The sequence below is a fragment of the Pimephales promelas genome, chromosome 21 (genome assembly GCF_988280905.1).
Source record: "Pimephales promelas chromosome 21, fPimPro1.hap1.1, whole genome shotgun sequence".
NCBI classification, from domain to species: Eukaryota; Metazoa; Chordata; class Actinopteri; order Cypriniformes; family Leuciscidae; genus Pimephales; species Pimephales promelas.
Window position 1 is genome coordinate 2,751,150 of NC_142789.1, and position 15,604 is coordinate 2,766,753.

At 40.4% G+C, this 15,604-nt stretch overlaps 2 protein-coding genes across 2 annotated transcripts; one reads left to right on the plus strand and one right to left on the minus strand.

Annotated features, from left to right (window-relative positions):
• Nucleotides 1-3,858: 3,858 nt before the first annotated feature.
• LOC120473463 (tubulin alpha-1A chain) lies at nt 3,859-6,926 on the minus strand. Its single transcript, XM_039663361.2, has 4 exons — nt 6,834-6,926; nt 5,984-6,206; nt 5,131-5,279; nt 3,859-5,039 (listed from the first exon to the last, which is right to left on the minus strand). The coding sequence occupies exons 1-4, from the start codon at nt 6,834-6,836 to the stop codon at nt 4,059-4,061; spliced, it is 1,356 nt and encodes a 451-aa protein (XP_039519295.1). The 5' UTR covers nt 6,837-6,926; the 3' UTR covers nt 3,859-4,058.
• A 915-nt stretch (nt 6,927-7,841) lies between these two features.
• LOC120473464 (tubulin alpha-1B chain) lies at nt 7,842-13,405 on the plus strand. The gene is made up of 4 exons (XM_039663362.2): nt 7,842-7,954; nt 9,102-9,324; nt 10,009-10,157; nt 12,204-13,405. Exons 1-4 carry the CDS (start codon nt 7,952-7,954, stop codon nt 13,182-13,184), a joined length of 1,356 nt encoding a protein of 451 aa, XP_039519296.2. The 5' UTR covers nt 7,842-7,951; the 3' UTR covers nt 13,185-13,405.
• The last annotated feature ends 2,199 nt before the right edge of the window (nt 13,406-15,604 follow it).

A 15,604-nucleotide genomic window follows, 5' to 3' on the forward strand; every position in this document is an offset into this window, starting at 1 on the left:
TTCAATTTGTGTATGTAATACTTCATATCTGAAATGTGCACCGTGCACATTTCAGATATTAAGTATTACATACACAAATTGAATAAATAATTACATAGACAAAAAAGATGTTACTTTGGGGGACACTGCCACAGTGAAAAACATTAATTTATTCTAATTTATTGAAAAGAAATTGACATAAAATATGATGATTCAACATGTTGTCTGACAACCAAACCACAGAGCAATGTAAATTAAGCGTTTAAGGTGAGTTAATTGTATTCCTTTGCTTTTCAGCAAATGTGTCGAGTCATTCTGCAGGACATGTAGAACTATTTAAATGATTATTTTGCCCACTGTACCACATAAACATAACGGATATGCTCACTGTGTGCCCACATTAATAATTCAGCTTCCATTCTTTCTGGTCAATAAAGGCATCGTGACTGAAATACAGTAGACTTCCCATAAAGGCGAGCATATCAAATCACATATTTTCTATCATATGTGTATACGTAGCACAATTAACACGAATTCTATGGCAATTAGTGTGACACCTTGCCAAGAATTTCTAAAAATCTCTCTTTTAATGTCTCTTCAAGTTAGTGTAACCCCCTGCCTTGACGCATTTAATATCAGTTTCTCAGTAAAATCTGTGGGATACTTCAACATTTTTAAAAGGGACATGCTAAATTCACTTTTACATCATGTTTGAACATAAATGTGTGTACACAACCACCCTAATGTGTACACAACCACCCTAACCACCCTGTGTGTACACAACCACCCTAAAAATCCATTTTTAATCCCCATAAATCATGAGCAGTGTCTCAGAACAAGCCATATGCAGATTCTAGAATATGTGAGTCACAAATGCTTAAGCCCCGCCCACGACTGCTGACGCACTTGTCTCATTAGCATAGGCCCACCCACAGTGAGCTGAACACAGTCCGCCATGTTTATCTCCTCGCCAGAGCATTTAACAGCAGCATTCCAGTAACTTGAACAGTGTTGTATATTTCTTTCAATTGTGTACTTCCATTATCCTAAATTCCTGAGAAATTCACAATTTTAAATAGTGCCCATCCCTGTTCACTTGTCACCTGTCAATGATGTAATCTCTGCGTTAACCCTTAGTAACCATGGCGACAGACGTGGACAACTGCGTTACATCCATAGATATCTCTATGGTTACATCTAGTGGCACGCTCACGCGAGTTACTACGTCACAACTCCAGTCTATTTTAGCCGGCATTTTAGCGTTTGCTACTACTGATTCACAGCCGTTTGAATGTAGAAATACTCAGAAATGCAACTTTGAGTTTATTTTTCTCAAGATACGTCCAAGATACGAAAAAATGACACAAGAACATGTTAACATCTAGAATTTTTTTTACATCAGAGGGGGTCTTTAAATAAGAGACGTGTTTTTGAACTCAAGCTAAGTGCTCATGTCCACTGCTATCAGTGTCATGGAGACGTGTGTCTCTTGTGGCGGCGCGCGCAGTCTTCACTCAGACGCACTCTTCAATCTATCGAAGTTGCGGAGACTCTCTATTCATTCCGGTGAAATCACAAAATAAAATGCACAAAAACGTGTCCCTGCTTGATATAGATCGTAAACACTGATGAACATATTCAGTTTTGATGAGAGAGAAAAAACTTAGAACCTGTAAGCTCTGACACACTTTTGCAAAAGATCTATCACTAGACCATTAAAGAACGCAAACAAAACTTGCGGATCGATTAATTTATTTACGGGTTGAGCAGAGAGGCTAATTCTCTTTTCATTTTCCTAGTCTCTTCCAACCATGTTTTCTTTGATTTTTCCATCGTCGAGTGTCACGTCTGAAATGCACGCAAGTGTCATTGTGTTTCATGTTGTGGTTAATGTGTGTGACGTCCTTACCATAAAACATGTCGTGATTCTTGCGAGATTTGTCGCTTCTCTCAAACTTGCATTGCTGGTTTTTCCAGCGGCGTCCCCTCCAAGCTTTACTACCAGGATGATTCGCCCTACTATGAGTTTGTTTACCGCTGAAATGACTTTGAAGCGGTTATATTAAGGTACAATTCTTGCATAGTGTGATTTAATATTTTATATGAATAATTATCATACAGTATTATATATGTTTGGTATCGTTTGAAATGTCTCTGGTACAAAGGTCTCATCCCCAAAGAAGGAAACCAAATGGTAATAACGTTTTTAAGAGTTTAAAGATAACTTGCTTAGGAGGGTGTGTCTTCCAGGCAAATGGCATCGGAACTCAAAAGGTGTAACTCTGAATGCACATTCCCATTGTTAGCAAATGTTTCCATGTGAAAGAAGGTTCTGTCTTGGTATATGTAAAGAAATGCAACAATAGGCTCAGAGCGATTTGTAGCTCAAATTAGCCCTTGATGCGGAGTGTGGGCAAGACACTCAACATTCTATGAACGGATAAAATATAGGTAAAGAGTTATAGAGAATAATAAGAATAATCAAATGTGCTGCTAAAGCTATTATATAAATGACCAATAACCAATTGGCATTCTAACCTAAATTCGAGGTTGTTGGTAATTGGAACTAAATTACTTTGCCACGTGGAAAAGACAGTAATAATAATAATTCGTTACATTTATATAGTACTTTTTCTGGGACCTCAAAGCACTTCACATGTGGAAGGGGGGAATCTCCTCAACCACCACCAATGTGTAGCTCCACCTGAATGATGCGACGGCAGCCATATTGCGCAAGAACGCCCACCACACGCCAGCTTATTGGTGGAGAGGAGACAGTGATCAAGCCAATCAGTATAGACCATTTTGCAAGATGTAAACAACACTGGTCCAGAAACACTTCCTATTTCAGTTTGTAACTGTTTTCTTTATATCACATGTAAAGAAAAAATCTTAAAGATGTTTGTTTAACTTTTTGATTCAGTTTCTTTTACATGTTCTGTTGGTTGTATTTTATCCCAGCTTTTATGTAGTGTTAAAAAACTGAAACAGGAAGTGCTTCTGGACCAGTTTTGTTTACATCTTGCAAAATGGTCTATATGGGGATGATTAGGAGGCCATCATGGACAGAGGCCAAGGGGCAAATTTGGCCAGGTTACACCACAACTCTTTCAAAAGACATCCTGGGATTTTTAATGACCACAGAGAGTCAGGACTTCGATTTAACGTCTCATCCGAAGGACGGTGCTCTTTGACAGTATAGTGTCCTCAAGTCAGCAACAAATAAAAAAATAAAAAATGTTTCATTAACAAAGTTTGGGTGGAACACCTTCAAATGATCTATATTCAATCAACACGAGAGAAGGCCAATATATACATAGCCGACTCCCCTGTTCCTCAACAGTTTTACTGCATCCCTCCGCCACCCCGACTCCTCTCTCTCAAACTGGTTCCTGTCCCAGCCAGGGATTTGGGGAATATACTCTTTACTCTGATTATTTGTGAACTAGTGAATATGGATTATATGAAGAAGGGGGATGTCTATAATGTTCTTATATTGTGTTTAATTTCAAATTTAACAGAATGTCAAATTTGTCTGGGATGTGGTTTTACAACAGTACCATGTGATATCAAAAACAAAATAAATACCATGCACAGTACCTTTAATAATTGGTTCAAAATGTGAAAGGAACAAAACCCTGTTCTAAAGGTGTACTTTAAACACCTTAAGTAGTAAAAACAAGCATTTTTCGTTTAATTTCTTTACTAATAATAGTAAGGTTTTAGAAGACTTCACACACCTTTGAAGACAATTATGCTTGTAAAATGACAAACAAAAATTGCATTATTTGATTTGGAAAGAGAGACATTTGCATTCATTTTATTAATTACATGTGTAAGTGATCAAGATCAAATGAATGTAAACAGAAACGTAACATGATTATTTTAAGGTTTTTATTGAGTTGAGAAACGTACACTGAACAAAATATCCACAATTAGCTTTTGTAATGTTTACCAGGGAATTACATAGATTGAAACTAACACCAATACCATTATGTCACTTTCTTAAGCTTGAGAAATTGTTCAGTCTAGGCTACCTGCTCATTTTGATTCTAAGGAAGGCATGAAATAAAGGAAATCTAATACTCCTCACCTTCCTCTTCTCCTTCTCCCTCGACTGAATCTACACCCACCTCCTCATAATCTTTCTCCAGAGCTGCCATGTCTTCTCTAGCCTCAGAGAACTCGCCCTCCTCCATTCCTTCACCTACGTACCAGTGCACAAAGGCACGCTTGGCGTACATCAGATCGAACTTATGATCAAGCCTGGCCCAAGCCTCGGCGATGGCAGTGGTGTTGCTCAGCATGCACACGGCTCGCTGCACCTTCGCCAAATCACCACCGGGGACAACAGTGGGAGGCTGGTAGTTGATGCCAACCTTGAAACCAGTTGGACACCAGTCCACAAACTGGATGCTGCGCTTGGTCTTAATGGTGGCAATGGCAGCATTGACATCTTTAGGCACAACATCGCCGCGGTACAACAGGCAGCAGGCCATGTACTTCCCGTGACGTGGGTCACATTTGACCATCTGATTGGCTGGCTCAAAGCAAGCGTTAGTGATCTCCGCCACTGAGAGCTGCTCATGATAAGCTTTCTCAGCAGAGATCACTGGAGCGTAAGTTGCCAAAGGAAAATGGATACGTGGATACGGCACCAAGTTGGTCTGAAACTCTGTAAGATCAACATTTAGGGCGCCGTCGAATCTGAGAGAGGCAGTAATGGATGACACAATCTGACCTATCAGCCTATTAAGGTTGGTGTAAGTAGGACGCTCGATATCAAGGTTTCTACGGCAGATGTCATAGATGGCCTCGTTGTCGACCATGAAAGCACAGTCTGAGTGCTCGAGGGTGGTGTGTGTAGTGAGAATGGAGTTGTAGGGCTCCACCACAGCAGTGGAGACCTGTGGAGCTGGATAGATGGAGAACTCAAGCTTGGATTTCTTTCCATAATCGACAGAAAGACGCTCCATCAGCAAAGAGGTGAAACCAGAACCGGTTCCTCCTCCAAAGCTGTGAAACACTAAGAAGCCCTGAAGTCCAGTGCACTGATCAGCCTATGAGGAGGGAGCAATGGAAAGAAAGATATTCAGTTAAAAACAAAGGTTGAATGAAAACAGGCTAAGTGCGATTATAAAGATTCCTCACCAGTTTGCGAATCCTGTCAAGAACGAGATCAATGATCTCTTTGCCAATAGTGTAATGGCCACGAGCGTAGTTGTTCGCTGCGTCCTCCTTTCCAGTGATCAACTGCTCCGGGTGGAAAAGCTGCCGGTAAGTTCCAGTCCGGACCTCATCTGAACCGCAAAAAAGCAGTACGAGAGAATGAATGCCGTGAGGAACTCGTGGATCAACCATAAAGGCCAGTTCACACTGCACCGACTAGGGCTGGGTATCGTTCAAAAAAGTTAGATATCAATACCGATACTTTGACTTCGATACCGGTTCCTGAAGCAATTATCTTGTCGCAAGTATTGGCATCGAGTCTGCTGAAATGTAGCCACACTTTTGATCTTTTCCACATCTTTTACATCAATGAGGGTTGGGACGCTTACACACTACAGCCTCCTGGTGAGCCCCGTCTCTGGGCGTAACCGGCGTAAACTAGTGTTTTTTCTTGATGCCTCACAGCCAGTCATGCTGCATGCTTATTGGCTCACCGATGTTGGCGGGATAAACCACTTAGATATCAAAATTTGGTACCGAATGACATGAGATTTTTGGATACTCGATGGTATTGAGACAAATTCGAAAGAAGTATTGAACTCAAAATGCAGCCCTAGCACCGACAGACGCCAACCAACGGCAAGAGACACAATGTTACCCGTCGGTGTCTGATGGCGTTAGTCGACGCTTGTTTTCTGTTCAATCGCCATTCGTTGGATTGTGAAATGTCTGAGAAGTGAATACTGTAATCTGGGGACTGTCCGCATTGTTTGTGCTCTGTCGTTATAGTGTGAATTGGCCTTAAGGGACTGCAGGTAATCAGACAGATACTAACCGATCACAGTGGGCTCCAGATCTACAAACACTGCCCTGGGTACATGCTTGCCAGCTCCTGTCTCGCTGAAAAAAGTGTTGAAGGAGTCGTCCCCTCCACCGATTGTTTTATCACTGGGCATCTGTCCATCCGGCTGAATCCCATGCTCGAGACAGTAAAGTTCCCAGCAGGCATTGCCGATCTGGACGCCAGCTTGACCCACGTGAATGGAAATACACTCGCGCTGTTGTAGAAAAAAAAAAAGAGCATTGTCATAAACATTTATCCTGTGAATTATGGATAATTTCCAGCTCTTAGACACAATGAAGCTTTGAAAAAAATTCATTTCGTATGATAGATTTGATTACATACCATGTTAAATTCAAATGCACATTTATTTTCTGGGAGGAAAAAATCTGAAATTTTTAAGCTCTTATGAAACATGATTTCAGCACCATTTTGAGATGCATAATTATCCGTAATTAAACAGCCAATGGGATGAAATGTAAAGAGCATTACAATCCCAAGCATTACAATTTTTTGTCAAAAATCATATAACAAAGACATTTAAGCACAGTGAAATTAATCAAGCTGTGCATTATGAATGAGGTGAGGTGAGATGACGTGATTTAACTCTCTTTAAAAGCTAATGCTAATGTATAATTTAGACTGCATAATATATATATTTATATATATATATTCCCCTTTTTGTCTCACAGATCAGAAATGTTGGCATATAAATATTAGGCTAGAGATCGAGCTCTCAGCTCTTCTAGCAATGGGGTGCAACAATAGACTTCAAGCTGCAGTGCAAAACACTAAAATATGAACAAATGAAGAAATTAACTGATAAATTAAAGTGTAAACTCACCATTTTGTTTTTTTGTTTTTACAGGTGCTGTCGGTGCTGATGTGTGCTGATCTCACTGCAGAGAAGATGGAGAAGATGGAGGACTGAGTGAGAGAGAGAGAGAGAGAGAGAGAGAGAGAGAGAGAGAGAGGGGGGGGGGGGGGGCTGCAGGAGGGAGTGGCTCATGCTCCTCAAAAAAATAACAAGCCTTTGTGTGATGATAACGTTCCAGAAAAAAACACTGTTTTATCGCCTCACTCTTACTGTTAAATTATGTATTTATTTGTGCAAAAGGTTGATTCAAACATGACAAATAGTGCAATTCGTGTAGGTTATTATTATTTTTTTTTAATGACCTGCATGCATCCTAAAATCATTTAACATTTTGCCACTCGTGTTTTTTTCGGACCATACATTTCATTCGACACATAATCAATAACGCATCGTATAATAACGTGATTAGGCTGTAGTAGATGGATTTGATGCGGTTGATGCACGATATTATTGTGATCCCTCAGACAGAATGTGTTTCAAAACCTATAAGCTGCCCCTACAGTATTCAATATAATAACCCCTTCCAAGCTCACTAACTGCTAGTCAGCTGAGCTGATGAGATGTTTTTAAAACACGGCCAGCTCGGCCACCGCCCGTTTATTAGAGATTCTGCTGCAGTGATGGCGTCATAATGCTGCAGACTACCAAGTGAAGCGAGGCACTTTGTGTACAAAATAAATAAAAATAATCCTAGACTGTTAAAAATGTAACATTTATAGATTTTAAAAGAAATATTTTGCTTTTGCAAGAGGGGTTTAACTTACATAGTGACAGCCTATTCAGATGTAAAATAAAAAATAAAAATCAAAATATCATATGATATCTTCATATAATAATCATAATAACAAAATTATGCCTTAACATTATTCAGACATCAACGAACTCGATTGAAACAAAGGTGTTCGATTACAATAGCTTAGCTATTCAATACAGGCTACACAAAGAAGTAGGTCAGTCAGATGCTGCTGTATAAAAGCGGCGCTACTCGAGGATTTCTCGCAGTTACTACATCGACTCTTCACTGTCGACAACAGTAACGCTGTTAATCTCGTTTCCAGATCATTCCTAATTAGGCCTAGAGGAAAATGGTGAGTAGCTGACTACTGTATTATTACTTTTTAGGCTACACTCTTAAAAAGAAAGGTTCCCAAAAGGGAATTTCTCTCCCACTATGAACAACCTTTTGTGCAAGTGGTTCCCATGGATGTGATCGGTTCTTAATAGAACCATGCCAATAATTATTAATAACCTTCATTTTTAAGATTGTATACTATTTTAAAGAAACGATGCGAGTAATTGGGGAAGTTATTTGTCTAAACTAAATTGGGTTAAATTGTAGATGTTATTATGTTTATTGTTTAATGCATGTGTGAAGCAGATAATGCGAGGCTGCAGAGAGTGTATGTGATCGATAGTATGCTGTTCATGCTGAATATAGCATGCATTTGACGCGGTTCAAACGTTAACATTACATCAGTGTTAATAATTTTCGTCGAGGAGAAGATGTTTAAAGCGTTTAAACGTGTCGATACTGTATTAAAACGACAATACAATAAACAGTGCAACCGTGAGCAAATTGCATCAAACCTTTAAAACGAAGGGGTAAATTTTAAACGGATTAATTAAATTACCAGCACATATTGATTCTGGTTAGAAATATTGAAAACTGTGTAGTATAGCAATGGTTTATCGTGCAGTAAAGGGTGTGAAAACACTAATCTTTTTCTAGTGCAGCATATGCAGACAGCCATAATCTCATTAAAATGCATTACTCTGACCAGCTAAGCTCAGGAAACATATGTTGTTTAAAACAGGATTCTTTAACAATGATTTAAACAGATCCATAATTATTCTCAGTGACAGAGTGAGGACTATTAATAACATAGAAAGAAAATACAGCTCTTAGCCATTGTATGGGTTGCATTTAAAGGCATACTGCAAATATTGTACATTGGAACATAGTAATGCAATTTGGTAAAATGGATTGTAGGTCTTTAAATAAACCTATGTTGATAGACAAGAAATAGGGAACAGCCTGATGGGTAGAGGATGAGGAATTTGTCATGCATGGTTGCTCATCGCAATATTTTCCCATAATGTCTCCTTTTATATCTAAAGCTCTGAACTGCAAATATTGCAACACCCAATTCACAGTTGCAATATATTAATGTAATATAAGATTTGAAATAAGGAACTGTACAACATTAAAACCGCTGCTTTTCTTCTTCACAACAGCGCGAGTGTATTTCCATTCACGTGGGTCAAGCTGGCGTCCAGATCGGCAATGCCTGCTGGGAACTTTACTGTCTCGAGCATGGGATTCAGCCGGATGGACAGATGCCCAGTGATAAAACAATCGGTGGAGGGGACGACTCCTTCAACACTTTTTTCAGCGAGACAGGAGCTGGCAAGCATGTACCCAGGGCAGTGTTTGTAGATCTGGAGCCCACTGTGATCGGTTAGTATCTGTCTGATTACCTGCAGTCCCTTAAGGCCAATTCACACTGTACCGACAGAGCAAGAACAATGCGGACAGTCCCCAGATTACAGTATTCACTTCTCAGACATTTCACAATCCAACGAATGGCGATTGAACAGAAAACAAGCGTAGACTAACGCCACATTGTGTCTCTTGCCGTTGGTTGGCGTCTGTCGGTGCTAGGGCTGGGTTTTGAGTTCAATACTTCTTTCGAATTTGTCTCAATACCATCAAGTATCCAAAAATCTCGTCATTCGGTACTAAATTTTGATATCTAAGTGGTTTATCCCGCCAACATCGGTGAGCCAATAAGCATGCAGCATGACTGGCTGTGAGGCATCAAGAAAAAACACTAGTTTACGCCGGTTACGCCCAGAGACGGGGCTCACCAGGAGGCTGTAGTGTGTAAGCGTCCCAACCCTCATTGATGTAAAAGATGTGGAAAAGATCAAAAGTGTGGCTACATTTCAGCAGATTCGATGCCAATACTTGCGACAAGATAATTGCTTCAGGAACCGGTATCGAAGTCAAAGTATCGGTATCGATATTGACCTTTTTTGAACGATACCCAGCCCTAGTCGGTGCAGTGTGAACTGGCCTTTATGGTTGATCCACGAGTTCCTCACGGCATTCATTCTCTCGTACTGCTTTTTTGCGGTTCAGATGAGGTCCGGACTGGAACTTACCGGCAGCTTTTCCACCCGGAGCAGTTGATCACTGGAAAGGAGGACGCAGCGAACAACTACGCTCGTGGCCATTACACTATTGGCAAAGAGATCATTGATCTTGTTCTTGACAGGATTCGCAAACTGGTGAGGAATCTTTATACGCACAACCGGCGCTGCGTCATAGAATGTCTCTGAATAGGTTCACGCCCACTTTTGGGGAAAACAAACTAGACTCCCCATAGACTTCAATACAAAATAACGGCAAAAACCAACGTTCGTATACAGCCGACTGGCTGTAAAACATGTCAAGTAATTATACGTTCACCCTGCCTGCAATAGAGCGTGAAAGATACATTTTTTATGCCTGTTATCAACTAGCCCAGGCTACCTGCCATCATCATCATAAATTCATAAGATATACATTAAGGCTTTAAAAAACGAAATAAAATCATTCACTGGCTTACCTGGTGACTCGACGAGGTACAAGTAAATGCCTGGGTAAAGGCCCTTTCACACCGGATGCGTAACGGAAAAGCGAAACGAAAAAGCGAATAGTTCGCGTGAGAATATTTCGCGTCAAAACCATTCACATCAGCCGCGACGCGAATTTGCGACGTTCAGAACTTCAACATTCCAAAACATTCGCGCCGATGAAAGCAGACCTAGATTTCATCAGAAAACGTAGGCTACTCTATACTTATTATTATAGCCTACTAGGTGAATAAATATAGATTTTATATTAGATGTCTTTTTGCAGTGATGTTAACATGATGCTTTAATAGGCTTTATAAAAAAAAAATCCCAATCTCTAAATAGCACATTTTCAAATAAGCACATAAGTCCATTAGGAAAGATAAAAGATGAATGCGTTCTTACCGGATTCGATCAGTGCATTTTGAATTTATATTGTTTGTCTGATGATCTGGCAGCTTCGATTGGACCTTCTTTTTAATTATGTGCATGTCAGTAACTCGCAGTAACTACTGGCAGGTGGAACTCACTTTCACCAGTTCACTTTAGGTCCACAGTTGCCTGGTTCCTTGTCCACGCAGCATTCATCAGAGCAAACACTCTCTCCACGAAGAGTTTGTTTGTTTGTGATGGCTCCATTAACGTCTGTGCTGTGCATTTTCTATGTTTTCTTATTACATTTTTTTAAATTGTAGAATTGTTATTTAAAGGACGATTAAATAAAAGGATGCAGACAAAAATATGCGGTACGGTGCTATGACTTGCGGGACGTGGAACATAGCTTCTTTATCACCATCATTATCATCCAGTGAAGACAAGCTTTTTATTTTATTTAAAGGCAGAAAAGAAGGTTTGGGGCACCCACTACCGGAGCTAGAAACATATGGCAGAAGGTGAGCTGTCCCATTCATCAGGGGGTACGTTTACATGCAATCAAATAAACACTTTTAGTAAACGGATTGAAGGCTCAAATGGACTGAAAAGCCTTGTAAACACCCGGTTGGGCTCGATACGAACGAACGAGCACAACGTCCCACCAGTCCTTGTTTCAGATATTCATTCACAGACTCGACACACAAGCAATCAGAAGGTCCGTCCGTCATTGCTGCGGTCACGTCACCTTTGTTTCCCTGTATATGATTGGCTGAAGCCTTTTCTTTCGCCTCAAAAATCGACATCGAAGCGAAAAAAATAAAAGTCGTTTTTTCGCTGCAGCAGATTCGCGTTCGGTGTGGAAGCACTCATTACACAAACAGCTGATCAAAAAATAAAACCATCGCGCGAATTATTCGCGCGTCAAAATCGCGTTCAGTGTGAAAGGGCCTTAAGACACCTCTGGCCACTGGGTGGGGTTGTTACACCAATTTGACGCTGGGAGAGTGAAGGGACATGTTTTTAAATTGGCCAAATTAAGTTTGTGTATGTATCTTTCACGCTCTATGGCAGGCAAGGTGGACATATAATTACTTGACATGTTTTATATAACTGATTTCTTAAGTTATTTACCCTGTTGGCTGTGTACGGACGTTGGTTTTTGCCGTTATTTTGTATTGAAGTCTATGGGGAGTCTAGTTTGTTTTCCCCCAAAAGGGGGCGGGGACAAAATTGACAGTTAAGTTCCCGGATGTGCCGGTTGTGCGTATAATCGCACTTAGCCTGTTTTCATTCAACCTTTGTTTTTAACTGAATATCTTTCTTTCCATTGCTCCCTCCTCATAGGCTGATCAGTGCACTGGACTTCAGGGCTTCTTAGTGTTTCACAGCTTTGGAGGAGGAACCGGTTCTGGTTTCACCTCTTTGCTGATGGAGCGTCTTTCTGTCGATTATGGAAAGAAATCCAAGCTTGAGTTCTCCATCTATCCAGCTCCACAGGTCTCCACTGCTGTGGTGGAGCCCTACAACTCCATTCTCACTACACACACCACCCTCGAGCACTCAGACTGTGCTTTCATGGTCGACAACGAGGCCATCTATGACATCTGCCGTAGAAACCTTGATATCGAGCGTCCTACTTACACCAACCTTAATAGGTTGATCAGCCAAATTGTGTCATCCATTACTGCCTCTCTCAGATTCGACGGCGCCCTTAATGTTGATCTTACAGAGTTTCAGACCAACTTGGTGCCGTATCCACGTATCCATTTTCCTTTGGCAACTTACGCTCCAGTGATCTCTGCTGAGAAAGCTTATCATGAGCAGCTCTCAGTGGCGGAGATCACTAACGCTTGCTTTGAGCCAGCCAATCAGATGGTCAAATGTGACCCACGTCACGGGAAGTACATGGCCTGCTGCCTGTTGTACCGCGGCGATGTTGTGCCTAAAGATGTCAATGCTGCCATTGCCACCATTAAGACCAAGCGCAGCATCCAGTTTGTGGACTGGTGTCCAACTGGTTTCAAGGTTGGCATCAACTACCAGCCTCCCACTGTTGTCCCCGGTGGTGATTTGGCGAAGGTGCAGCGAGCCGTGTGCATGCTGAGCAACACCACTGCCATCGCCGAGGCTTGGGCCAGGCTTGATCATAAGTTCGATCTGATGTACGCCAAGCGTGCCTTTGTGCACTGGTACGTAGGTGAAGGAATGGAGGAGGGCGAGTTCTCTGAGGCTAGAGAAGACATGGCAGCTCTGGAGAAAGATTATGAGGAGGTGGGTGTAGATTCAGTCGAGGGAGAAGGAGAAGAGGAAGGTGAGGAGTATTAAGATGACACATATCAAGTGAGCATTCAGTTTGTCTATTGCAGTGTAGAAAACGTGCTGTAAATATTGGTTCTTTACATCATGTTAACTACAGATTTGATGCAAGTAATTTCGATTTGTCAGCCATATTTTATGGATCAACAAAAACAGTGTATAAATAAAATAATGCACCGACTATGAACTGACCTTACCAACGTCTGCAATAAATTGATCATTTGAAGGGATGAGTTGTGTTTGCTTTTACTGAATCCACACACACACACACACACAATTCATTTCAAGTATGATTATATTTATTTTCATCTTTTCCTGAAAGCAACAAGAAAATGTTTATCCAATAAACTTGTTGACTTTTATTTTATTCACCAAATATCAAACCTACCCATTTGAAAAAAAAAAAAACTTATACTGATAGTAGTATTAAATATATTATATATATATATGTATTAAATATTTCTCTTTTCCCTTGCTCCCTTAAACGTTTGACATGAAGTATACTATATTATGAAATTTGCCATTGTACCATTGAGTATTTACTTGAAAATACTGATTCACACATAACATATCAATTAGAGTTACATTGCAAATTGTATTAAAGATTACTTTTACAACACACACTAAAAAATCTACCACTTATTCAAAGGTAAAATACATATATACAGACTGATCTCATGAAGTAGCGTGTGTATGACACGCCAATTCGTATTTCCATTTTTGGCGTGCTATCAAGACGCATAATCGCTTTTCAGCGTGTTTATGAATGCCGTTGACTTAACGTTATATAAATATATGACTTACCTCAACCCCGTCCGTAAACTTAACCGTCACTGGGGTTAATGGCATTTATGACTGGACATTTGACGGCGTGTACAGACACGCGGAATGACGCGAACGTTAATGGCGTAGACATGCACGCGGATACACGCGGATAGCACAAAATGCGTAGAGATAACACGCCACTTGACTCGAAAGTGGCGTATATGTTTACGCAAAAGTCATGATGTCATGTTGATATATATGAAAATAAACAACATTTGTTGTGATGTAGTACTGCTAACCATTTTATTTTTCCTTGTGTCTAAAATTTAAAGTGCTTTAGTTAGCAATGTTAAGATTATCGATCATGAATTTACGTTACATATTTTAAATAACTTCTTACAAAGTCCATTTGTGATTGTTTAAAGAAGCATAATTACATTTAAATATCCTTGCAAAGCTTGGGCAGTCAGTGCCAAAACCCTATAAAGCAAAAATGCCTAACACACAGTTGCAGAGAAAGTTATATAACCCCCTGACCGGCAAGAAATACAAACAAAAATACATCAACCAAGGCATCATTAAATAGTCTTATAAAGTTTATTAATATACATTGCAAGTTTCTGAGAAGAAGTTTGTCACTTCAAAAGAAACACACACAATTTCATCCCAGAAGAATTTTGAATTCTTCACTTTTTATAAACTTCAATAAATGCTGCCTGTCCTGTACTGTAAGTACTTAGAAGTTTGACACCTCTCCACAGTCTGCTTATAGCTTTTGTGCAAAAGCTTCCAGTTCACTGATATTTCTTGGTTTCCGTGCTGCCATTGCTTTCTTCAAATTTACCAAAAATGGATTTAAAATCTGGAGACTGAGCCAGCTCTTATGATCAGATCCCTAAAATTTAAACCAAGCCTAGGTAGATTTAGTCCAATGGTCATCAACTCTAGAACAGGCATTCACAACTCCGGCCCTCGAGATCCACTTTCCTGCAGAGTTTAGCTCCAACCCTGATCAAACTCTCCTGCCGGTACCTTTCAAGCAGAGATGGTCTTATTATTGGGAGATATAATGGCCAATGGCTCTACCATTGGAAAATGTGTAACGGCTAACATGGATCATGTGTGCCAATCACATTACAGCCTTGACGTCACTGAATTTCGTCAGTCACTGTTTGCGGATACCATTGAAATGAATGAGAAGTGTCAAACTGAATCTACCCTGGTCGCGCAATTGTCTGTTACTTCTCTTATGAATTTGCATTTTTTGTGGTGTGAACTCTAAAAATAGATCAATCCAAAACGAAAGTTTTAGAGCAATGATGTTGAAGATTATCCGATGTGGTGTCGATTTATTTTAAGCTATTCCCTCACACAAGCAGGAGAAGCCTCTCCTCTATTGACATCCATAAAAAAATAGCCTACTTCCCTGCGTTAGCAGGCGTTACGCTTTTGCTTGCTAACCCTGCAGGCTTGCCTTCAGGCTTGTTTGATTAGGGTTGGAGCAAAACTCTGCAGAGAAGTAGATCTCGATGGCCAGCGTTGAGAAACCCTGCTGAGGTATGAACTGAAGGCCTAATCCATGATGCCGTTCACACGGTCAAGATTCATCAGTTCTTCTTGGTCAAGAGTGACATTCAGCAAGGAGCCTGGACATGAAATCCTTG

What these genes read in the sequence shown, in the direction of transcription:
- LOC120473463 (XM_039663361.2), bottom strand. An exon ending in TCTGGAGCCCACTGTGATCG is followed by an intron (nt 5,280 to 5,983) that starts GTTAGTATCTGT and finishes TTTGCGGTTCAG; the next exon opens with ATGAGGTCCGGACTGGAACT. An exon ending in TTGACAGGATTCGCAAACTG is followed by an intron (nt 5,040 to 5,130) that starts GTGAGGAATCTT and finishes CCCTCCTCATAG; the next exon opens with GCTGATCAGTGCACTGGACT.
- LOC120473464 (XM_039663362.2), top strand. An exon ending in TCTGGAGCCCACTGTGATCG is followed by an intron (nt 9,325 to 10,008) that starts GTTAGTATCTGT and finishes TTTGCGGTTCAG; the next exon opens with ATGAGGTCCGGACTGGAACT. An exon ending in TTGACAGGATTCGCAAACTG is followed by an intron (nt 10,158 to 12,203) that starts GTGAGGAATCTT and finishes CCCTCCTCATAG; the next exon opens with GCTGATCAGTGCACTGGACT.